At 41.1% G+C, this 25,760-nt stretch overlaps 3 protein-coding genes and 1 pseudogene across 7 annotated transcripts in view; 1 reads left to right on the forward strand and 3 right to left on the reverse strand.

Moving 5' to 3' along the window:
* Window positions 1-796: 796 nt before the first annotated feature.
* LOC135507487 (ATP-dependent RNA helicase DDX24-like) lies at window positions 797-6,241 on the reverse strand (annotated as a pseudogene).
* Window positions 6,242-6,679: 438 nt separating this feature from the next.
* Window positions 6,680-10,928, reverse strand: LOC135508173 (protein Z-dependent protease inhibitor-like). The gene is made up of 5 exons (XM_064928195.1): window positions 10,824-10,928; window positions 8,102-8,725; window positions 7,334-7,610; window positions 7,069-7,216; window positions 6,680-6,950 (listed from the first exon to the last, which is right to left on the reverse strand). Exons 2-5 carry the CDS (start codon window positions 8,694-8,696, stop codon window positions 6,753-6,755), a joined length of 1,218 nt encoding a protein of 405 aa, XP_064784267.1. The 5' UTR covers window positions 8,697-8,725; window positions 10,824-10,928; the 3' UTR covers window positions 6,680-6,752.
* Window positions 10,929-11,098: 170 nt separating this feature from the next.
* LOC135508172 (ataxin-3-like) lies at window positions 11,099-18,971 on the reverse strand. Of its 5 annotated transcripts, none has more exons than XM_064928192.1 (11): window positions 18,560-18,971; window positions 17,800-17,964; window positions 17,655-17,699; window positions 13,972-14,057; window positions 13,772-13,838; window positions 13,600-13,687; window positions 13,364-13,499; window positions 13,002-13,186; window positions 12,663-12,819; window positions 12,498-12,573; window positions 11,099-12,388 (listed from the first exon to the last, which is right to left on the reverse strand). In XM_064928192.1, the coding sequence occupies exons 2-11, from the start codon at window positions 17,851-17,853 to the stop codon at window positions 12,188-12,190; spliced, it is 1,095 nt and encodes a 364-aa protein (XP_064784264.1). In that variant the 5' UTR covers window positions 17,854-17,964; window positions 18,560-18,971; the 3' UTR covers window positions 11,099-12,187. The 5 variants fall into 5 exon arrangements, with proteins under 5 accessions (XP_064784264.1, XP_064784263.1, XP_064784262.1 ...); XM_064928191.1 differs by having other exon boundaries at window positions 13,017-13,186; window positions 18,485-18,566; XM_064928190.1 differs by having other exon boundaries at window positions 18,485-18,566.
* A 43-nt stretch (window positions 18,972-19,014) lies between these two features.
* The window catches only part of ubr1 (ubiquitin protein ligase E3 component n-recognin 1), a 36,943-nt gene continuing 30,197 nt past the window's right edge, over window positions 19,015-25,760 (forward strand). The window contains exons 1-4 of the mRNA XM_064928187.1: window positions 19,015-19,296; window positions 19,993-20,252; window positions 20,800-20,878; window positions 21,007-21,117. Of these exons, the coding sequence (XP_064784259.1) occupies window positions 19,252-19,296; window positions 19,993-20,252; window positions 20,800-20,878; window positions 21,007-21,117 (495 nt within the window). The 5' untranslated portion in view covers window positions 19,015-19,251. The remainder of the gene's footprint in view (window positions 19,297-19,992; window positions 20,253-20,799; window positions 20,879-21,006; window positions 21,118-25,760) is intronic.

Raw genomic sequence — 25,760 nt, forward strand, 5'->3', positions numbered from 1 at the left:
TCCCTAGAAAGGCCAAAACCTAGGAAGAAACCTAGAGAGGAACCAGGCTATGAGGTGTGGCCAGTCCTCTTTTGGCTGTGCCAGGTGGAGATTATAGCAGAACATGGCCAAGATGTTCAAATGTTCATAAATGACCAGCATGGTCAAATAATAATAATCACAGTAGTTGTCGAGGGCGCAGCAAGTCAGCACCTCAGGAGTAAATGTCAGTTGGCTTTTCATAGCTGATCATAAAGAGTATCTCTACCACTCCTGCTGTCTCCAGAGAGTTGAAAACAGCAGGTCTGGGACAGGTAACACATCCGGTGAACAGGTCAGGATTCCATAGCCGCAGGCAGAACAGTTGAAACTGGAGCAGCAGCACGGCCAGATGGACTGGGGACAGAAAGGAGTCATCATGCCAGGTGGTCCTAGGGCTCAGGTCCTCCGAGAGAGAGAAAGAAAGAGAGAATTAGAGAGAACATACTTAAATTCACACACGGGTAAGACAGGAGAAGTACTCCAGATATAATAAACTGACCCTAGCCCCCCGACATAAACTACTGCAGCATAAATACTGGAGGCTGAGACAGGAGGGGTCAGGAGATACTGTGGCCCCATCCGATGATATCCCCGGACAGGGCCAACCATGCAGTATATAAACCCACCCACTTTGCCAAAGCACAGCCCCCACACCACTAGAGGGATATCTTCAACCACCAACTTACCATCCTGAGACAAGGCCGAGCATAGCCCACAAAGATCTCCGCCACGGCACAACCCAAGGGGGGGCGCCAACCCAGACAGGAAGATCACATCACATCAGGATCATGGGGATGGCGAAAGACTGTGTCTTACCACTACCCGTCTCGGCGGCCCCAACAATGTCCATATGGTCTCTGATAGCAGGTGTCAATGCCAGAGCTTGAATGGCCGTCGGTGATCCGAATCCTAGACTGCTCAGTGCCTTCAACACTTGATCAGAGACAAACAGATCCTTCCACGCTGTCACATCTGAGTTTTGGTCAGAACCAGAGCGTGCTGCATTGCTCCAATTCTTTGCTTTCTTTTTGGAGAGTTTAGCCACTTTGCATTGAGGGGGTAACTCTGTCTGTTGCTCATGTTCTATCTGGGACTCTGGGATGGTCTACTTTTCCACAACTCTATTTTTCTGCTGTTTGCCATCAGTCTTTGGATTGTTTGATTGTGGCTGAGCATCCTCAGGACACATAACAGCATTTTGTGACAGTTTCATCAGGTGCTTCTTCCTCCTTGACAACTTTCTCTGAACCATTTCCAAGGTTTTGGACCTTGTTACTCACCTCCTCACTTCACTGTCCTCAGAGAGGTCATCCTGTGTGGTTGGGTCATTTTGTTGGGCTGTTTTCTTCTTCCTCTCAGCTGGTTTTTCAGACATTTCATTTTTGTCACTACCTCCCTTACATACCTCTTCCAGTTTCCCTCCATCCATCTCCCTCACTTGCTTGCTTTTCTTTTCTTAGCTTTCTTCTCTCTTCTTTTGGTCTTTTTCTGCTTTAGCTTCTTCCTTGGCAGAATCTATCAGTCTGTAGTCTGTCAGCTCCTCAAAACAGACCAGTCCCCCCATGCCCTCTACAGAGAAGAGACTGGGGTCCAGCTCAACTGCTTTCCAGCTGCCCTTCACATGGATCCCCCGTTTGGCTAACTTCGGCCAGGAGATAGAGCGTGCATTTTTGAAACTTTTTTTTTTTAATTTTTAGAATTTTACCCTTTTTTTCTCCCCAATTTCGTGGTATCCAATTGTTTGTAGCTACTATCTTGTCTCATTGCTACAACCCCCGTATGGGCTCGGGAGAGACGAAGGTTGAAAGTCATGCGTCCTCCGATACACAACCGAACCAAGCCGCACTGCTTCTTCACACAGCACGCATCCAACCCAGAAGCCAGCCACACCAATGTGTGGGAGGAAACACTGTGCACCTGGCAACCTTGGTTAGCACGCACTGCGCCCGGCCCGCCACAGGGGTTGCTGGTGCGCGATGAGACAAGGATATCCCTACCGACCAAACCCTCCCTAAACCGGACGAGGCTAGGCCAATTGTGCGCCGCCCCAATGACCTCCCAGTCGCGGCCGGTTACGACAGAGCCTGGGCGCGAACCCAGAGTCTCTGGTGGCACAGCTGGCGCTGCAGTACAGAGCCCTTAACCACTGCGCCACCCGGGAGGCTGAGCGTTCATTTTTAATCTGACTCTTGTTGGACTTCATTTTCCTATGAATAGATAAGAACAGTTCCACTGTTGACATGATGATGACTACATTAATGATGAACAGTACAATGTAAATAATTGAGGTGTATTCCAATTAGATATTTTGATCTTAGTACAGTACTTGGACCAGGCTAGATTGTTACAAAACGTGTCTATACATTTCAGTCATTAAACACACTCCATTACTGGGAGTTACAGGTTTGCCTATGCAAAACATCACCAGAGATGTTTTACCTTCTTAGGGTTAGCCCCCTTTTTTCAATTTTCACCTAAATGACATAACCAAATCTAACTGCCTGTAGCTCAGGCCCTGAAGCAAGGATATGCGTATCCTTGGTACCATTTGAAAGGAAACACTTTGAAATGTGTGGGAATGTGAATTGAATGTAGGAGAATATAACACAATAGATCTGGTAGATGAAAATACAAAGATAAAAAACAACCTGTGTTTTTTTTACCACCATCTTTGAAATGCAAGAGAAAGTTCACTTATAGCCATCACTCTGGTTGTAATTCTGATAGTGTCCACATGATGGCAGCAGTGTATGTACAAAGTTTCAGATGGATAACTTGGAGTATGACTGATCCTCAAGCCTTTTAGTGTGAAGTCCCCAGGTACATTTGGGCAAATCGTGAAGAGACGTTCGCATTCATATTCCATTTTTCTGCAAGAATATTGTCAAATCTCTATACTTGGACTTTGACTTAGCTCCCAAGTATTAGCAACCTATTATAAGTTCAACATTTGCAAAGCAACCAGTTTTCATAACTTTGAATATCCTTATAATTTTTGTTTGAAAAGGCATGCTGTCACACAAGGTTAGAAGCTACATTTTACGACATATACATGATGTGGCAATGAGATAGTAGACAATGTATCAGATAGAGATGATGTGATGATCAGTTTCCACCATTATTTTGGGGGGATTATTTTAGCTGTTAAATGACTATTTGTTTAATTATACATAGGTTATGAAATGACTACATGTGTTTTATTAAATTGTATTTTAAAACTAGATTAGTTATTTTCATCAATGATGATGAGTATGTTTAGGTTAGTGTATTGAAGCCAACTTAATTGACATTCCAATAAAAAATATAAGAAATAATGAAATTGTAAAACAAAAACAAAAAATATATACATGATTTCTGGATACTCCCATAAAGCCCAGCTCATTGGCTATCTATCTAGCTTTGTTTGACCCCGATTGGTGCTTATTTGACAAAAATAGTCGTTCAAGTGATGGCCGCCCGCGTCATCGGCGTGCCATGAAGGCGTCGCTCTCTGATCAAATATGGTGTCCTATAAGATATACTACACTCCTAATGAAATAGTGAAGTCTTGTTAACTTCTAGGATCTCTGAGGAATAGATACGAACGTGATTTGACTCCTTGAAACAATGTTTAGGGTGAGGTTTTCACAGAAACCTTTCATTGCAAATTGAATGAGTGGAAATACAAAATCAATCATTCATGCTATACGGACCTTTTTAGGATATAAAAAATGATTTTATCTAACAAAACGACACTTCATGTTATCTCTGGGACCATTTGGATGATAAATCAGAGCAAGATTTCAGAATGTAAGAACACATTTCACCTTCAGAGGTGAATGTATCAAACCTATCGTGGTGAAAAAACTTTTGTTGTTAGGAGCTCTCCTCAAACAATAGCATGGCATTTTTTCACAGTAATAGCTACTGTAAAATTGGACAGTGCAGTTATATTAACAAGAATTTAAGCTTTCAGCCAATATAAGAGACTTCTATGTACAGACATTTATTGTTTCTATAAAATCTACGATCTTGACATAAGCAGCTGAATGATTTACAACTGTCCCGTTGACGTGACGCCAAACTTAACTATCCTGGTATTGGCGATACTGTCTTCATTCTCGATTCAGCCAAACATGTATCTCCTAAAATGTACATGTCCAGTGGTGCGTTTTAATTTAGAAAATGCTCCTTTAAAATAAATAATTGTTTTTCTACATGAAGTAATCCAACAATGTGTATGCCACCATTTTCTCTTTCAAATCTTCTCTCGTTGATTGAGACAGGTGGGGTCCACCCCAAAGGGCCCCATGTCATGATGAAACTCACCTGTCTTGAGCATTGAGAGAAGCTTTGAAATAGAATTATGGTGGCGTACACATTGTGGACAGACATTTTAGATACATGTTTGGCTGAAGCAAGAATGAAGTTAGTGTAACGACTCTGGCTTTATAAGCGCAGATATCGACTCTGCTGCTCGAGCACGCTTTTGGTGCACAGTCGATAGCGCGCTGGACTTCGGGCTAGAAGGTCGAGGGTTCGAGACCTGCTCCCTGCCTGTTTCATTACAATAGTATCACCAATACCGGGTTAGTTAAAATCTCTGGCAACGGTTAGTATAGGCAAACCTGTAATGCTTTGTAGGTTAAAAGTAAAATTTTGGCTCTAACCTTAACAGGAAGACAGTGTGGAGAGGCTAGCACTGGAGTCATATGATTGAATTTTGGGGTTCTAGTCAAGATCCTAGCAGCCTATCCGATTTGGTCCTGCCGTACATACCTACACGTTCGCAAGATCTTCTTATTGTCCCTAGACTTTTTAAGCAAAGAGCTGGAGGCAGGGCACTGGAGGAACAAATCTCCCTTGCTGTTTCCCCTCTCTTCACTGGATTTTCTGCCTATTAGGGGGACTGTCCCTAGGAGGGGTGAGTCACATAATGCCAGACTTTTGTCACTATACTCAACTTGGTTGAGTCCCTGAAGTGGTTTTGCACCCCCTTCGGGCTCATGCAGTGGAGGAGATATTTTGTATTTATTTTACCTTTATTTAACTAGGCAAGTCAGTTAAGAACAAATGCTTATTTTCAATGATGACCTAGGAACAGTGGGTTAACTGCCTTGTTCAGGAGTAGAATGACAGATTTATACCTTGTCAGCTCGGGGATTTGAACTTTTGGTTACTAGTCCAATGCTCTAACCACTAGGCTACGCTGCTGCCCCATTTTTGTGGGCTAAAACCAGCCTTGTCTCAGGGTAGTAAGTTGGTGGTCTGTTGATATCCCTTTAGTGGTCTGGGAGCTCTGCTTTGGCAAAGTGGGTGGGGTTATATCCTGCCTGGTTGGCCCTGTCCGGGGGTATCGTCAGACAGGGCCACAGTGTCCCTGCTGTTCTGCTCCTGTTTCAACTGTTCTACCTGCGGCTATGGAACCCTGTCCTGTTTACTGGACGTGCTACCTTGTCCTGGACATGATGTTTTCAACCCTCTCCTGCTCTCTCTCTCTCTCTCTACCGCAACTGCTGTCTCGACCTCTGAACACTCGGCTATGAAAAACAAACTGACATTTACTCCTGAGGTACTGACTTGTTGCACCCTCTACAACCACTGTGATTATTATTTGACCCTGCTGGTCGTCTATGAACGTTTGAACATCTTGAAGAACGATCTGGCCTTAATGGCCATGCACTCTTCTAATCTCCACCCAGCACAGCCAGAGAGGACTGGCCACCCCTCAGAGTCTGGTTCCTCTCTAGGTTTCTTCGTTGGTTCCTGCCTTTTCTAGGGAGTTATTCCTAGCCACCGTGCTTCTATATCGGCATGTCTTGCTGTTTGGGGTTTTAGGCTGGGTTTCTGTATAAGCACTTTGTGACATCTGCTTATGTAAAAAGGGTTTTATAAATACATTTGATTGATTGATTGAGATGTAATTACTTTTTCAGCCATCTGTGTCCCACCCTAAGTCTTGTAAAGGTGTCCTCCTCTCTTCTGTCTTGTGCTGTCTTCCTCCCATCCCAGACTTTTCTCTGTATTTGGAGAAGCAACCTGGACTCAGGGGTAGACGTAACATTAATGTCTCTATCCCACTGCTCCTGCCACCTCTGCACCACCACCGTCCGTATCAGGCCATTTGCCTCATTGAAACTTCAACGTCCACCTCCTCACTGCTAAGGGCCTGTTTAGCCAGAACATCATCTGCCTCGTTCCCCTCCACCCCCACATGGGCTGGGACCCAACTAATCCTCATCTTTATACCCATCTGTCTCACCCAGCCATGGGTTTGTAGTACCTCATACAGCAGGTCTTGTCTGCTACAAGAGCTAAAGGACTGCAGACTTATCATAACTGCACGAGTCAGAGCGAATAACTACTCTGTCCAGCTTGATTTCTTCCACCGACTGCAAGGCCCAACAGTACAGCCAGCCAGGTAGTCTGTAATACGCTTCCTGCCACCCCACATTGTGATCACGTGGTTTGAAAAACATTGTTAGTAACCACCAGGGTCATATACTGTCATTGGTAACCACTCAGCTTGAGCAGAGGTTCTTGATGGAATGTGAGTCTGAGTTATGGAATGTTGGTCAGATTTGCTTAATTTCTAGGACAATATGTGATTCATGGATTCAGGATTGAAATGTTCATGTTATTGTTAGTCTATATTAGGAAGATCACCAAACCAGTTGAATGAATATCTGTTCACCTTTAATACATACAAATGAAACATATTACATGTACAGGCATCAAATGCACTGTGCTCATTAGACTCCGTTTTTGGTGGGGTCAGTCACTCGGCCCATGAACAACAAGCTGTTAGTGGCCTCATGGTAGATAAAAAAGAAGAAGGGTCGGTTGACGATGAAGGAAGAGGGTAAGGCGTATCCAATTATGCCGCTTTCTGTGGCAGCGGCTGCAGTGGTGCCTCTCTCATCCACCTCGATCACTGCCTTGTGCAACACCTGGAACCAAATTATCATTGCAACAATATGTTATTTGTTATTTATCCACAGTGAGTATTAAAGTTGCACATTTCTCAATTGGTGAAGGCAAGCTTGGCTTGTTAATCTAAGAACTGACCTCTGACACCTTCAGGCCTGGGTCTTTGCTCAATTTCGTGAGGTTAGCAGTGTCATGGAAGATACTGGATATACCCAAATCTGGTAGGATGTTGTGCATGGCGTATGATTGCTCCATCTTGAACTTGGGCAGTTGAACTTCTAGTTTCCTTTAAAAAACAAGGAACTTTCATACACAGGAGAACGTATTCAATATGAAACACTTAGAAAACCTATGGAATTTTGCAATGTTTCACCACAAAATACACTTGACACTTTCTATTTACCTTTCTTTCAGATTTTTAATCCAGTTGAGGAATCTCTCAGCTGTGATCTCACCATCTATTGTGGTATAATCCAGGCCTTTGTTGGGTAGCAGGATAAGCATTGAAACACCATCTCGGTACGGCAGCTTCAGCACCTTGGCATTCAGGGGAAGGGCGTCCATTGTGTAGAACTTATCCTCCATTCTTAACATCATAGGCACCTGGACAATATTGTAGTTGTCAATATAGAAGCGTTGAATTTCTGTGTGATTGGGATTGAAGGGCATCTGCCATTCACCTAAATTCCAAATATGACAAAGCATATTTATTGGAAAGCAAAACCCACTGGGCACAGATGTCAGTTCAATGTCTATTTTTAATTTACATTTGGTTGAGGTGTCAACTAATGTGAACTTAACGTGAAATCAACAAAAAATGTCACAATGCCTATAGATTAGGTAAAAAAAAGGGCCTTTTTGTAAATCCAATCAGTTTTCCACATTGATTCAATGTCATTATATTGCATTTTTTTGTTGTTGAAATGACATGGAAACAACATTGAGTCCACCAGTTTTTTCCCAGTGGGAAGTGTTATTGTTGCATTTTAGGCAATACAATAACATTTTGAAAGTGAAATGTAAAACACAAAATCTTGAAATAAGATATACTGATGGGATGCAATTATGGTAGACACAAGTGAAAACTAAAAGTAAACAAGTTAAATGTAACGTTTTTTTAGTGTTACAGTGGAACTGCTAAAATCAGAGAATGCATGACATAGCTGCTCACCCCGAAAGAAAATGGTGTTGATGAGCATAAGTTGGGTAAGTGGATCCAAGTCAGACACCATCTCCTTGACTCTGTTATCAGTCTTTCTCATTATGTAGTCATTGATCATGGCAACGCTAGCTTTTGTATTTGCAAAGTCCACACTGTTGATATCAGCGTTGAAGAATTTCTTGATCTGGTCACTGTAGTCACTTACTACCTCAAACTTTGGGCAAACAAATAAGGTGGTGCTCTGGTCCAGTTTCAATGATTCATCTTTTGTGATGTTCCCTTGGAGTTGTTGGAAGAGTTCTGGAATGATGTCTGGTTGCTTGTCCCGATCTAGGTGGGCTAGGTTGAGCCCCTTCAGTATCTGGTCTCGTGTGGGACCCTGTGCTGCCATGGAGAGGGTGGCAAAAGCTGTGGATATGCTCAGGGGTGAGAAAAATATGTTATTATCATGGTAACCAGCCATCTTCCTGTAGAGAGTCATGGCAAAGTCCATGTTCTTGAAGGTCAGGTCTGTGATGTTGGGGCTCTGCTCTTGAGTTTGGTAGACGGGGATGAGGGACCAGACATGGGTCAGGAGGAAAAGGAGTCCCACCTTCATCATCATAGTTCTTTGATGAGTTATGTGATCACAATCTGTAATAGTATTTATAGTGAGGTCCAAAAGAATTTTGACAGTGAAATGTTTTCGGTTTTGCTCTGTACTCCAGCACGTTGAAGTTTATGTTATATGAATGAACCATTTAGACACTACAAGCCTTTTGTACATAGTCACCCCATTTTAGGGAACAAAACATATTTGAACAAATTCACTTATTTGTGCATTAAAGTAGTAAAAAGTTTAGAATTCGGTCTCATATTCCTAGTACGCAATGACTACATCAAGATTGTGACTCTACATACTTGTTGGGTGCATTTGCAGTTTGTTTTGGTAGTGTTTCAGATTATTTTGTGCTCAATAGAAATGAATGGTAAATAGGGGTGAGTGGGGTAAACTTAACCATTTTTTTACATTCAACATTACTCCATCAAGGTAAATATAGTATTCTTCATAACAAATATCTACATATATTTCAGGATGTTGTGTATCCCTTGAAATAATCAGAATGTATGTAAACATTCATTTTGAAAACATAGCTTGTCCAAAAAAAGTGGTCTCTTGGCACAATTCATGGTAAATTCAGCCACCTACACATTTCCGTACTGAACTAAATATTACCACTATCTTTTTAAAACCATGTCTATCTTTATTTCCCAAACACAATTCAACACAATCAGAATCACTTTGTGTCTTTTAATATTTTAAGCATATTTTAACACAGGCTTAACACCTAACAAATACTTTGTACTTTTTAAACACTTTTAATATCGACCAGGCCCTGTTGTATCCCAGTGATAATGCCTTGCATTAGGCCTGGGAAGAAATCACTTCAACTTACCACATAGCCCTTGGCTCAGCTTACCACAAGGCAAACATTTTGACTATATTAGCCCACATAGCTTTAAGGATGCACTTTCATCTTAGGTTTAGGACCTCATATTGAACCTTAAAGAAACCCCAACTGACATATAGAACAATCTTAAAATGATATAATTTGATTTAGATACCAGCACCATGAAATGTATTTGAATAACCTAACTTTTTTACCTAACTTACTTTCTTCCACAGATTCCATAAAACGACCTCTTCCTATAATTTTGTACATGGTTTCTTAGAAACAAGGGTGTCTCAACTTACCCCACTCTCCCCTAATGTATTGTGTCATTTGAGTCACGTTCATAATATAATATGTTTATAAACACTTGTACTTTAATGTGGATGCTACCTTGATTACAGATAATCATGAATGAATTGTGAATAACATTGAGTGACAGAAGCATTATTTTCATAACCCACCCCCAAAATTCTAACATCCCATTATTGATAATGGTTAGAGGATAGCATGATTTGGGTGTATGATCTTTGTGCCTAACTTTCTCATCCATCATTATTCACAATTAGGTGTTCAGAAACATATTCTATTCTTATTTACAATAAAATAGACTACAAAATGACACAATACATTATTTACCATTAATTTCCATTGAGCACAAAATAATCTGAAACACGACCAAAACAAAATGCAAACGCATCCAACAAGTTTGTAGAATCACAATCTTGATGTAGTCATTGTGTGCTAGGAATATGGGACCAAATACTTAACTTTTGACTACTTTTATACATAAGTGAATGTCCAAACACTTTTTGTTCCCTAAAATGGGGGGGGGGGGGGGACTATGTAAAAAAAAAAAAAAAAGTGCTGCCCATCCAATACAGACAAATACCCTGAAATTAAAGCTGACAGTCTGCAGTTTAACCTCAAAGTATTATTTATTTCAAATCGAAAGTGCTGGAGTACAGAGCGAAAACAACAAATGTGTCATTGTTCAAATACTTTTGGACTTCACAGTATGTCATGTTTACATGTCTTCTAGACAAATGGCAAGATATTTGTTTGGTGATCAATGACTTATCAATGCATTGCATCAGAGCTCAAATAAAAACTACACTTAAGACAGAATGGAAAAACATATATTTAGTAATTTCAGAACGAATGTCAGCTAACTTTGTTAGCAATTTAGGGGGCTTCAACATCACAACTCGCAAATAAGATTATCACATCAACAATAAAAGCAACACTGTATATACATATATTCTTACAAATAGTTGCATACATCTCAAAAACAGACCTACCTTTCAGCCTGGGTATCAGAAAGGTATTTTGTCAAAACCCTCCATCTACTATTTGGGGAGACAAAGTGCAAGTGTGCCTTCAGGGTTATCTATTAACCATGGGTTAGGTTTACTCAAACTGGTAGTCTTATTTTAGTTTCTTTCCAAATGAAAGCAAATTTGGTACTGACAATTGATGTACCCACTTTGAAAGGTGGAAATGATTCAACTTAAATTAGGACAAGGATGTAATTCAACAATTCAGCCATAGATCAATGATGCAAGATTCCAGAAGATTTTAGTAGGAGCAAATATTTTATTCCTGGAAAGAAAACTTTTAGATACAGCAAATGAAAGAGTGATGTAATAAAATGGCGATGTGGAGTATAACAAACATATGATTGTTTAGTGCCTATTGAAGAATATCAAGAAGTGAAATTGATGCAATCATTAAAAAAACTAAAAGCATTGTGGCACCGCAACTCTAGTTCAAACTTTGCTCTCAAATAAAACAAGAACAATTTAAAGAAAAAGGGAATGAAATCATGGAATTTCCAGAGAAGTCAACTGAGCACAGCTCAAACTCTACATGGGACGTGTAATACATGCTTTGGATTAGCGTATCCAAACCGGAAAATTCCACGTAAATACGATAATTGTAAACAGCATTGATCATGTTATCACTGTATTAAAATAGCGTTTGTCTATACTACTTCAAAAGACAAAATAACAATTACAAAAACATATGACTAAGGAGTTTAAACCAGGGTGGTGGTTAATTAACTAGCTAGGGCAAGTCGGATCAGCCCTTTAAAATGCTGCTTATATATATATATAATATATATATATATATGTTTCTTTAGAAGATGCAGTAATAAAGCTAAAAATGAATTCACCTCACTACTGGATATAAATCAATTTTATGATTGGGGGGGGGGGGGGGGGGGGCTGACAACTTGCAAGACCCAAGCGAAAGAAGGCAAGAGACTATCATGGTCTCTACCAAACCTCTACCTCTATTGAACTAGTGGTCCCATGTAGCACTCCCATACTGAAGGCTAGAGGATTGTCCTAGGTAATTATTGGTTTCCTCTCTCGTAACACACCTCACCATTCTGCCCATCCACCCACCAAACACACCTCGGCACGGTAGGCTCCATTAAGACCCCTCCCAGCGGAAAACAACAAGCGTAGGAATAAAAAAATCAAACCACAAATTAGAAATACAAGGCGCTGTGGTAGAAAAGCCATCACAGACTTGGAATAACTGCATTTTAATTCTTTATCGTCGCTCTTCCCAGCCTCAGGTTCAAGTCTGTTAGAGTAGACTAGCACCTTTTCTTTATTCTCTGTTGTTATTCTCTTCTCTACAACCTGTTAGCGAACTAGCCAAGGGAGGTGTGCCAGCCTTCTGGCCGGCTATACGTTCGCTTATGGGAAGGGTTAGAGGAGGGGGTGAGGCTGCCCCATGAAGAAGGTACCAGTCGAGGCAGGTAGTAGTCAACGTAGGCTTTTGCTGGAGCACCCTCCACCTCACTGGCTGCGATTGGCTTGTGCATCTTCCTCTGTGCCACTCTTCCCGGGCCCTGGAAAATGTGAGGGAAGGGAGGATGCTCGGAGTTTAAGTCTCAACCTATTATTATTATTATTATTCAGCAATGCAAGTATTACTATATGAGCTCATTTCCCCCTTACCTGTGCTTTCTGTTGGTTGTTGAGGTGAAGTGGGCTGAGCCAGCTGTTGGGACTGTCTGTATGGTAAACAGTGGATCTACAGGTTAGCGTTGTCTAGTCTGGTTATTTTTTTGTAACCACACACACACACAGAATAATAAATATTCCAGATGGTGTAGCGCTTACCTGTCAAAGTAGGCTTGTCTCCTCCGTCGCAGTTCCTCAGCTGAGAGTTTCTCACTCAGAGGTGCTCCTCCTGTAGTACTCCCTGGTGCCTGGCCGGACGATGTCGTTTTAGCAACAAGTCCCCCTTTTGGCATTGACGTATTGCTCACTACTGCCCCTAGGCAGACACAGACAAATTACTCATTTTAGTGTTAGTTTGGGGATACTTTTATCATATTGCCATACATTGGGCAAATTGCATAATGAATTTGTTAGCGGTCTGTTTATATATACAGGTCCAAACCAGGATATGTATCAAAGCGGTTGTGTGCATGTGTGATTTTATTTATGGTTGCTCACCCAATAAAGCCTTACCCTGCATGCTGAGCTGTATGGCCCTGCGAAGATCAGCCTCTTCATCCTCCACCTCCATTCCCTGTCTACTCAGAGCCAGGGCCTTCCTCAGCTCCTCCTCATCCTCATCCACCACCCCCTCTACCACACCAGGGCCTGCCTCCAGCACACTACCCTGCCCTGATGATCTGCTGCTCAGGGTGAAAAGCATTGTCAGTGTCTCAAAGGGGTTCATTCTCTCCCCATACCAACTAATGACTCTAGAGGTTAAAGTTCAAGATGCTGCATGAATCTGACAGTATGAGGGAATGGTGGTAATTTGTGGTTTGGCGAAAACTACTGTCACTCTGGAGGCCTCTTCCTCTTACCCCATGCCACTACTCGACTGAGCCTCGTCCTCTCCAATTAGCTTGGGTCTCTGTTGCTGCTGCACCTTCATGATCCCCAGAATCTGCTCTGCATCACATTCCGGGAGATTTCCTCGGATCACAAATATGGAATACCCTGCAAGAAGACAGGCCTTTGACCAACTAGCTGACTTTGATAAATCAAGAGCACAAAAATATAAACACAAATAAATATGAACATATCAGGTTGTTTTTACCTTCTTGTTGTAACTGTGCAAGGAAGAGGGCTAGGTATGTGTCTGATATCAGCTCTGGTCCAGTCAACAATGAATTCAAATTAAACCACTGCAATGACAAATAGGGTTAAATCAGCTGGCCCAAAATGTCTGAAGGGAAATCAATTATACATAGTAAAATTACAACTTATACCTGTTGCCCAAGTTTTCGTATTGTAAACCAGTGCTCCTTGTAGTTGCATATGAATGCCTTTTCATTTCTGAAACAGAAAATAACATTATTTCAAATTTGATAGACCATATGACAAATGTGTGAAAAGTGAAATTTCAAGATAGAAAACAAATAACTTCATACAAAGTTTATGATTTGTATCACATCCACAGGGTTCTTACATTGGGTTTATCATAAGGCTCTGGTATTCTCGGCTGTTGAAGAGGATCAGCTCCAAACCCCACACTGATAATGCATTGCTGATAACCTGATGGTGAGACCACATAATAAAGTTGTCAGTGTCATCAAGAGAAAATCGTGACATACTGTAATCTATTTATTTTGTAACAGTTCAAATATATATATATTTTTTTCATCCCCCACTACCCCAATTACTATGACACCCCCCTCACAGTGTTCATTGGGAGGAGATCACAGAGACCTGGCAGGTTTGGTACCAGGTCAACAACCTCTCCCTCAACGTGAGCAAGACAAAGGAGCTGATTGTGGATTACAGGAAAAGGAGGACCGAACACGCACCCAGTCACATCGACGGGCTGTAGTGGAGCGGGTCAAGAATTTCAAGTTCCTTGATGTCCACATCACCAACAAACTATCATGGTCCAAAACACCAAGACAGCCGTGAAGGCATGACAACACCTTATCCCCCTCAGACAAATTGTGCAAGTTCTCCCACTTAAAAATATGTGCGAGGCCTGTAATTTTCCTCATAGGTACACTTCAACTATGACAGACAAAATGAGAATGTTCTCTCTCCAGAAAATCACACTGTAGGAATTTTTATGAATTTATTTGCAAATTATGGTGGAAAATAAGTATTTGGTCACCTACAAACAAGCAAGATTTCTGGCTCTCACAGATCTGTAACTTCTTCCTTAAGAGGTTCCTCTGTCCTCCACTCGTTACCTGTATTAATGGCATGTGTTTGAACTTGTTATCAGTATAAAAGACACCTGTCCACTACCTCAAACATTCACACTCCAAACTCCACTATGGCCAAGACCAAAGAGCTGTCAAAGGACACCAGAAACAAAATTGTAGGCCTGCACCAGGCTGGGATGACTGAATCTGCAATAGGTAAGCAGCTTGGTTTGAAGAAATCAACTGTGGGAGCAATTATTAGGAAATGGAAGACATACTGATCCACTGATAATCTCCCTCGATCTGGGGCTCCACGCAGGATCTCACCCCGTGGGGTCAAAATAATCACAAGAACAGTGAGCAAAAATCCCAGAACCACACGGGGGGACCTAGTGAATGACCTGCAGAGTGCTGGGACCAAAGTGACAAAGCCTACCATCAGTAACACACTACGCCGCCAGGGACTCAAATCCTGCAGTGCCAGACGTGTCCCCCTGCTTAAGCCAGTACACATTCAGGCCCGTCTGAAGATTGCAAGAGAGCATTTGGATGATCCAGAAGAAGATTGGGAGAATGTCATATGGTCAGATGAAACCAAAATAGAACTTTTTGTTAAAAACTCAACTCGTCGTGTTTGGAGGACAAAGAATGCTGAGTTGCATCCAAAGAACACCATACCTACTGTGAAGCATGGGGTTGGAAACATCATGCTTTGGGACTGTTTTTCTGCAAAGGGACCAGGACGACTGATCCGTGTAAAGGAAAGAATGAAAGGGGGCCATGTATCGTGAGATTTTGAGTGAAAACCTCCTTCCATCAGCAAGGGCATTGAAGATGAAACATGGCTGGGTCTTTCAGCATGACAATGATCCCAAACACACCGCCCGGGCAACGAAGGAGTGACTTTGTAAGAAGCATTTCAAGGTCCTGGAGTGGCCTAGCTTGTCTCCAGATCTCAACCTCATAGAAAATCTTTGGGGGGAGTTGAAAGTCCGTGTTGCCCAGCAACAGCCCCAAAACATCACTGCCCTAGAGGAGATCTGCATGGAGGAATGGGCCAAAATACCAGCAACAGTGTGTGAAAACCTTGTGGAGACTTACAGAAAACATTTGACCTCTGCCAACAAAGGGTATATAAAGTATTGAGATAAACTTTTGTTATTGACCAAATACTTATTTTCCACCATAATTCGCAAATAAATTAATTAAAAATCCTACAATGTGATTTTTTGGATTTTTTTCTCTCATCTTGTCTGTCATAGTTGAAGTGTACCTATGATGAAAATTACAGACCTCTCATCTTTTTAAGTGGGAGAACTTGCACAATTGGTGGCTGACTAAATACTTTTTTGCCCCACTGTGTGTGTGTGTGTGTGATATATATATATATATATATATATAGTACCAGTCAAAAGTTTAGACACCTTCTCATTCAAGGTTTTTTCTTTCTTTTTTAAATTATTTTCTACATTGTAGAATATTAGTTTAGACAACTATGAAATAACACATATAGAATCAGATAGTAAGCTTAAGTGTTAATATAGAATTTATTTATTTATTTTCTTCAAAGTAGCCATCCTTTTCCTTGACAGCTTTGCACACTCTTGGCATTCTCTCAACCAGCTTCACCTTGAATGCTTTTCCAACAGTCTTGAAGCAGTTCCTACATATGCTGAGCACTTGTTGGCTGCTTTTCCTTCAATCTACAGTCCAACTCATCTCAATTGAGTTGAGTGATTGTGGAGGACAGGTCATCTGATGCAGCACTCCACTCTTCTTCTTGGTCAAATAGCCCTTACACAGCCTGGAGGTGTCTTTTGGGTGATTGTCCTGTTGAAAAACAAATGACAGTCCCACTAAGCCCAAACCAGATGGGATGGCGTATTGCTGCAGAATACTGTGGTAGCCAGGCTGGTTAAGTGCGTCTTGAATTCTAAATAAATCATTGAGAGTGTCACCAGCAAAGCACCCCACATCATCTCCATGCTTCATGGTGGGAACCACACATGTGGAGATAATCCGTTCACCTACTCTGAGTCTCACAAAGACATGGCGGTTGGAACCAAAAATATCACATCAGACCACAGGACAGATTTCCACCAGTCTAATGTCCAATGCTTGTGTTTCTTGGCCCAAAAAAGTATCTTCTTATTGGTAATCTTTAGTGGTGGTTTCTTTGCAGCAATTCTACCATGAAGGCCTGATTCATGCAGTCTCCTCTGAACAGTTAGTGTTGATGTGTCTGTTACTTGAACCCTGAAGCATTTATAAGGGCTGCAATTTCTGAGGCCGGTAACTAATGAACTTATCCTCTACAGCAGAGGTAACTCTGGGTCTTCCTTTCCTGTGGCGGTCTGCATGAGAGCCAGTTTCATCATAGCGCTTGATTGTTTTTAAGAGTGCACTTGAAGAAACCTTGACATTTCTTGAAATGTTCCAGATTGACTGACCTTCGTGTCTTGAAGTAATGATCGACTGTCGTTTCTCTTTGCTTATTTTAGCTTTTTATGCCATAATATAGACTTGGTCTTTTACCAAATAGGGATATCTTCTGTATACCACCCCTACCTTGTCCCAACACAAGTGATTGGCTCAAACGTATTAAGAAGGAAAGAGATTCCACAAATTAACAAGGCACACCTGTTAATTGAAATGCATTCCAGGTGACTACCTCATGAAGATGGTTGAGAGAATGCCAAGAGTGTGCAAAGCTGTCATCAAGGCAAAGGGTAGCTACTTTGAAGAATCTCAAATATATTTTGATCTGTTTAACACTTTTTTGGTTACTACATAATTCCATGTGTTATTTCATAGTTTTGATGTCTTCACTATTATTCTACAATGTGGAAAATATCAAAAATAAACTAAAACCCTGGAATGAGTTGCCTGTTATTGTGTGTGTATACACATACACAGTGTAATCATGAGGATCTGAATACATTATTTCATCTTATACTACATGATTGTTCGTTTTGTTACTCACTTGTATAGAAAAGAAACCACTGTCATCCATGTTACCAGATGGCTGCTGCAAATACACACAAATAAAGAGCATGAACATTCTAAAATCTACTAATAACCAACTACTGTATTTATCATAAACCCCAGGGCCCAGACCACTCCCATACCTGTAAAAAGGTTCTGTACTCCTCACTACCCATACCACCCTCCGCCATCCTCATCCTTTCCTCTTCATCCAGTTGATGGGCGATGGACGACAGGTCCACGGGGGTGAAATACTCGCCTTGCAGAAGGTTGTTAAGGCAATGCTGAGCACACAGGGAGCCCTCTTGCTGTAAATGAGAATTAATACATACATCAAAATTGTACCACAGGCTGCTATAAAATGTGTCAACAGCAGCTACTGAAGCTAGATATGTAACCTAGTTTATTAACTAACGTTAACTAGTCAGCTAATTTACAGAAATTAGGCCAGTGAAACGCAAACTACAGCTAACTATAGCTAGCTATAATTAGGCCATGTAGCTAGCTAGCTTATTCACACATTTATAGCATTTCAAAGCATCGAGGGCGCATTTTGTAATTCGCTAATTTACGTTTAACGTTATCACGTTCCCTAGTCAGCTCTAGTAAAAGTTGAGACAAGTTGGAAACTGGGACAAAAATATAATTCAACTAACTAACGTTAGCTAACTGTAATTTAACAAGCTGGCTAGAAAGAAGGCAAACCCGTCGATATACTTCAGCTGTAAATTGGTGCAATTTAGCTAGATTATAAACGTAGTTATTTTTAAAACGGTCGGAATGCACATACGGTGAACTTAATAATCGAAAGAAAACAGACAAGCTTACTTTCTCATGAAAGATGGACTCCATGTTTAATTGTCCTACTAAACGTCATACTCTGACCAAAGAATGTGATCTTACCTTCGACCCTGCTGGGTTCAGGATGAAACAGCCAATCAACTCTCAGTATTCGTTTGTTATTGTTGACACTTGCCAAATTGCCTAACTGGCTAGCTAGAGTTTTGTGATACAGATCGCTATAAACAAGAATATTATCGTCTTAGTGTACAATTCGATTCATGAATACAATCTGTGTATTATATCTAGTTAGCCTTTATTTTCATAGCAAAGTTTCAGAGGTGAAGGGTTGTCACTAGTTACCACAGTCAAAATGGCTAAATATATAGTAACATTTCATGAAAGCAATATTTGCTTTTTGGTCTTAATTTAAGGTTAAGTTTAAAATCTGGTTTTAAGAATACCATTTTTTTTTAAATAGGCGTGGTTTAGACATAAGTATGACTTTGTAGCTGTGGTAAGTAGTGACGACAGAGGCGAGGAAGTCACGGCTAGAAAGAATACAACGTTTGTCAAATTAACGTCAAACGTTGAATGGTGTTGCATTTTTAGCTAAATCTACCCCCTTCCCTAAGCTTAACCGAAGCATCCTGCTACGTTAATTCTCATAACCTGCTACAAAAATTAACATCTCACAAAAGTTGAATCCCTTCTCGCCATGACGAGGCGAAGTCGAGGACAGTCGCAAAAATAACTCCAAAACGTCTCTCCACAGTCTCACTCGCTGGCATCAACAGTTTTACGGCAAATGGAATATGGCGGAAGGTGAAACATCGTTGAACGGACTGGAGCTCAGTAAGGTATGGTATGCTCAAAATGTAAATTCTGTAAATTACACGCGTATTTTGTCTTGATCTATCTTATATTTTACTGATGATATGGTTTTACACTATATTTGAGTTGGTTCCCGTTTTACTTGGTGGACGCTCTTCTACGTACTCCTTTTCAAGTTTGCTAACCTGCTAACGTTAGCAACATTTACTAGCTACTGTAGCTAGCTAGCTAATGTTGCAAGAATACTATTTTGGTGGGCATCGCATTCTATATATCTATCTAGTTAAGATATGTCTGGTACTTTAATTATGAATTGTGTTCACACAGCTAACGTTAGTTCAGATGTTCTTGGTGGTAGTTAGTTAGCTAGCTACGTTGTCACACAGCATCGGATAATCTTGGTTGTCAGGATCTGTGACTAACGTTAGTTTATATAGTGGGTGGGGGACGGACGGACGTTAATTTGACAAGCTGTATTCTTTCTAGCCATGACCATCTTGCCTCTGTCGTCACGAGTTACCACAGCCACAAAGTCATAATTATGGCTCAACATTGCCTATTTAAAAAAGTGTGTGTGTTTTGTTTTAATTTGAGTTTGCTAGGTTAATGTTTTTTTGCCAGAACACTGTATAACAAAGATGTTTTTATCATTCAAGAAGAAGGCTCTCCATTAGTGTGTATTTAAACCAAGATGTTGCTCTTCTCCCTCTCATGTCTTGCAGAGATGGCGGGATGCTGCGGACTGCGGGGCAGAGATGCTCCGCTTCGTGGTGGAGCAGGTGCCACAGATCTACTGCCTGGAGGTGGAGTCCAACTCTCAGGAGGAGGAGGAAGTGGTGCAGAGCCGTCTTCTGCAACCACTGGAGTGTTTCCTGTTTGGGGAGGAACCTCAGGCCGGCCTGGAGAAGCTCCAGCAGGGCAGTGCCTCCTCACAGCTTTGCGGACGTGTCTTCAAGGAGGGGGAGACTGTCTACTCCTGCAGGTCAGAACCAGCTTACTAATTGTCATGCATCAATGCTCATTAAGACACCTGCTTATCAGACAGAGGTTTCATAACTTCTGAACCAACTCAGTCAGTAGTTGTAAGAAACAGAGAAATATTTCTGTTTCTCTGTCAAGAAACAGAAATATGAAGAATCTGTTGACCATATGAACGTACTGTAAGGTAATGACCTTTTTAGTAACCCGATTAGATATAAGCTCTGAAGGTGAGTTATTTAAAAAAAATAATAATAATAATTCTCCCCCTCTTAACTCGACTAGTAATGTGGTTCAAAGATCTATGTAAATATATCAAAATAGTTACTTAGAATTGATTTGCAAAAGCTGCAGTTCTATTGTTACCTAATTGGCCTACCTTTTGGTCACCTCACACACTACAACACTACAGTACTTAGCCTAACTGGCTCTAATTAATAGTTAAGTTAATTCTGTATCAGATTTTAATGTGTGACTGCGTGTTTTCGAGCCAACTGTTGAGATATGTGTGATCAAATTACGACTCTAACCTCCTGTGGGCCTGATTACAGGGACTGTGCGATAGATCCCACATGCGTACTGTGCATGGACTGCTTCCAGGACAGTGTGCACAAGGGCCATCGTTATAAAGTAGGTTCCCATGTAAAAAATGTTTTTGAATGGTTTTAGTGTTTAACATAAGTGTTGATAACATCTCGTGAAATCTCACCTGCTGTCTGTGTCCATTACTGATCCTCGATGTTGTGTGATTCTTATAGATGCACGCTTCATCAGGAGGGGGGTTCTGTGACTGTGGGGATCTGGAGGCCTGGAAGACTGGGCCCTGCTGCTCCAAACACGACCCAGGGGCTCCCACTGCCATGGAAACGGTGCGTTTCATAACAGCCGGAAGAGAGAGGGGGGGGGCACACATTTTATTTTTCCATTCTGTGTTGATGACCTCAGTGTGCTCCTTTTCCTGTCTTGAGTTGGAGAATGCACTTTTGGCCTTCAACAAGAAAGTGTCTGGGAAAATGACACTTGGTCAGCCTCCATCACAAAACAAATTAGTGCTGGAATGTCAGAGGGAGGGTGGTTGCAGAGCGGCCTTATGGAAAATAAGGGGATGCGATAAAGGCAGTCTACTGACGTTCTATTTAATTTGGTCCACTTATGTTATATTATCATCCATCAACAATGTTTCCATATCAACGTGAAATGGTTTTTGCTGATAGTCTTGATAAGAAACAATTATAAATAGGCCTAAATGGAGGGGCATTCAAGTCATTGAACAGTGTGGTGAACAGTCATGAAACAAAAGTGGTTGAGTACTGATTACTTATGCAGCTCAGCCCAGGTGCTGTCTGGCTTTCCTTACCCAGTGTGTTGAGATGACTGGGCCTTCCTCTGATAAGATCAGGAGCGGTGAGCAAACACAGAAGGCCCATGTGGCTCATTGCCTCTTTCCGTAAACAGCAGGTGCCTCTTGTAGGCTGGCCGCTGCCCTGTAGGCTGCTTTTTAGTGACACATCACAACACTGTCTGGGTTTCAAGCAAGGAAGCTCTCAGATGGGTCATTTCTCAGACCTAATGTCTAGTGATAGATTACATCCCCTATTTTGACATGGTAGTGTGACATGGTGTCTAGAATAGATAAACAGACACACTGACTGTAGCTCTACCTATGTGTTATTTTGCCTATGTGTCGAATGACGTTTGTGTTCTTTTTGAAAGTCTGTACACTTCTGATTGTAGTCTTACAGTGCATTTGGAAAGTATTCAGACCCCTTGACTTTTTCCCACATTTTGTTACGTTACAGGCTTGTTCTAAAATTGATTCATAATTTTTTCCCCCTCATCAATCTACACACAATACCCCATAATGGCAAAGCAAAAATATATAAAACAAATATTACTGAAATATTACATTTACATAAGTATTCAGATCCTTTACTCAGTACTTTCTTGAAGCACCTTTGGCAGTGATGACAGCCTCGAGACTTCTTGGGGGTCAGGGTAGAGAACATGACTTCTAAAAGGAGATCACATGAATTAATTAATACATACTGTGCTAACTGAATACAAAACCAAATGAAACCAATATTTTCTAACATTGTTCCACATATGATAATAGATATGATTATTACACCTACATATGAAACATCATTCATTTTTAACATAATATAGTGTGCTATAAGCACAGCACTTATTTATTTAATTAATAACATTAGTTCCGATTTCTTATTTTACTATTGAGTTATTAAATAACCTCAGTGAATTATTTATTCAGGCAGCCATAGACTGCAGATGGATTAGGAAGCGTATGATTGTATAAGTAGGCTCATTCATTACTATAATTTAAATATAAGTCAGTGCCTTAACATGTAACACACAGCCTGGTGTCGGATTACAGATGGTCCTGAATGAATCATGAATAATGAGGAAAGTTACAGAAGCACAAATATCATACCCCCAAGACATGCTAACCTCTCACCATCACAAAACATACTATATTCTTATTTACAATAAAAGTGACTCAAATGACTCTACATTATTTACCATTAATGTATATTAGGCACACAATAATCTGAAACACAACCAAAACAAACAGCAAATGCATCCAACAAGTTTGTCGAGTCACAGGCTTGATGTAATCATTGCATGCTAGGAATATGGAACCAACTACTAAACCTGTGACTACATTAATACACAAGTGAATTTGTCCCAATAATTTTGGTCCCCTAAAATGGGGGGACTATGTACAAAAAGTGCTGCAATTTCTGAACGGTTCACTCGATATGGTTGGAAAATACCCTTCAAGCTGACGGTCTGCACTTTAACCTCATAGTCATTCGTATCATTTCAAATCCAAAGTGCTAGAGTACAGAGCCAAAACAACAGAAAATGTCACTGTCCCAATTAGGGCAGTCCGACTGAAAGTCATCTGTTCTTAAGCGTGTATTTTTTAAACATGCGTTTTTCCATGTACAGTACCAGTCAAAAGTTTGGACACACCTACTCATTCAAGTGTTTTTCTTCGTAACAATTATTTTCTTCATTGTAGAATAGTAGTGAAGATATCAAAACTATGAAATAACACATAAGGAATTATGTACTAACCAAAAAAGTGTTTAACAAATCAAAATATATTTTAGATTCTTAAAAGTAGCCATCCTTTGCCTTTGACAGCTTTGCACACTCTTGGCATTCTCTCTACAAGCATCACCTGGAATGCTTTTCCAGCATAAGGTGAGCACTTGTTGGCTGTGGTCCAACTCATCCCAAACCATCTCAATTGGTTTGAGGTCGGGTGATTGTGGAAGCAAGGTCATCTGATGCAGCACCATCACTCTCCTTCTTGATCAAAAAGTACCTTACACAGCCTGGAGGTGTGTTGTGGGTCATTGTCCTGTTAAAAAAACAAATGATAGTCCCACTAAGCGCAAACCAGATGGGATGGCATATCGCTACAGAATACTGTGATAGCCACGCTGGTTGTGTGTCTTGAATTCTAAATAATCACAGACAGTGTCACCAGCAAAGCAGCCCCACACCATCACACCTCCTCCTCCATACTTCATGTTGGGAACCACACATGCAGAAATCATCTGTTCACCTACTTTGCGTCTCACAAAGACACAGCGGTTGTAACCAAACATCAAATTTGGACTCATCAGACCAAAGGACATATTTCCACCGGTCTAATGTCCATAGCTCGTATTTCTTGGCCCAAGCAAGTTTCTTCTTCATGTTTGTGTCCTTTAGTAGTGGTTTCTTTGCAGCAATTCGACCATAAAGGCCTGATACACAGTCTCCTCTGAACAGTTAATGTGTCTGTTACTTGAACTCTGAAGCATTTATTTGGGCTGCAATTTCTGAGGCTGGTAACTAATGAACTTATCCTCTGCAGCAGAGGTAACTCTGGGTCTTCCTTTCCTGTTGCGGTCCTCACGAGAGCTGCTCAACTACAACAATCTCAGTCGACCAACAGGCTTATGACCAAACAATTGACCAGTCGACTAATTGGGGTCAGCCCTAGTCCCACTACTTTTGTATCTCCTGTCCAACTTGTTTATCAAATTACATTTTATTGAGCACATACTTGTTTTTAGCAGATGTTATTGCAGGTTTAGCGAAATGCTTGTGCTTCTAGTTCCGACAGTGCAGCAATATCTAATAAGTAATATCTAACAATTTCACAACAAATGCCTAATACACACAAATCTAAGTAAAGGAATGGAATTAAGAATATATGGATGAGCAATGTCAGAGTGGCATAGACTAAGATACTGTAGATAGTATAGAATTAAGCAATAAGGCACGAGGGTATGTGGTATTTGGCCAATATACCACGGCTAAGGGCTGTTCTTAGGCACGATGCATCGCGGAGTGCCTGGACACAGCCCTTAGCCGTGTTATATTGGCCATATACCACAAATCCCCAAGGTGACTTATTGCTATTATAAACTGGTTACCAACGTAATTAGAGCAGTAAAATAAATGTTTTGTCATACAGTATGTAGATATGAGATGAGTGATGCAAGATATGTAAACATTTATTACAGTGACTATAGTGTTCCATTTATTAAAGTGGCCAATGATTTCAAGTCTTTGTACCTAGGCAGCAGCCTCTCTGTACTAGTGATGGCTATTTAAGTCTGATGTCCTTGAGATGGAAGCTGTTTTTCATTCTCTGGGTCCCAGCTTTGATGCAGCTGTACTGACCTCGCCTTCTGGATGATAGCGGGGTGAACAGGCAGTGGCTCGGGTGGTTGCTGTCCTTGATGACCTTTTTGGCCATATTGTGACATCGGGTGCTGTGGATGTCCTGGAGGGCAGGTAGTTTGCCCCCGGTGATGCGTTGTGCAGACCACACCACCCTCTGGAGAGTCCTGCGGTTGTGGGCTGTTTCAGTTGCCGTACCAGGCAATGATACAGCCCGACAGAATACTCTCAATTGTGCATCTGTAAAAGTTTGTGGGTTTTAGTTGACAAGCCAAATGAGCAATGTTTATAATCTTCTTGAAGCCGTCTTTCCTGACTATATAAATAGGAATCATATCTTTTGTTTGTGATAGGTGATATCTTCTGTGATTTCTATGTGTAGGTGGGATGTTTTTCTGTAGGGTGTTAAACTTAAAAATGCATCAGCAGTCAATGCCTGCTTAACATTGGTGGCTGAGAGGCTTTTCTGCTGTAAGTTAATAATTTAAAAAAAAACATGTCACCATGCAATTGTCATAAAGTAGGGAATGGTTCTTCAAATGATTTAATATATGTGTGGTGTTGTCACCACAACACTTGTATTTGGTTGACATCGGTTTGCCTGTAACTGAAATGCTGCCATACCACTGAAGATGCTTTGTCACCAAATCGGTGGTCTCGTTGGCACGAGCAGCACTCATGTTTCCGACACAATGTGAAGCCCTTTCCAGCATCTAACTGCGTGCTCTAAGTGGAGAAGCTTGTGATTGGCAAGTGTGTGCATGCCATGCAAAGTAAGAGAGCCCGCTTGTTATTGGTCAGCATCCTC

The sequence above is a fragment of the Oncorhynchus masou genome, chromosome 21, assembly GCF_036934945.1.
Source record: "Oncorhynchus masou masou isolate Uvic2021 chromosome 21, UVic_Omas_1.1, whole genome shotgun sequence".
Taxonomy (NCBI): domain Eukaryota; kingdom Metazoa; phylum Chordata; class Actinopteri; order Salmoniformes; family Salmonidae; genus Oncorhynchus; species Oncorhynchus masou.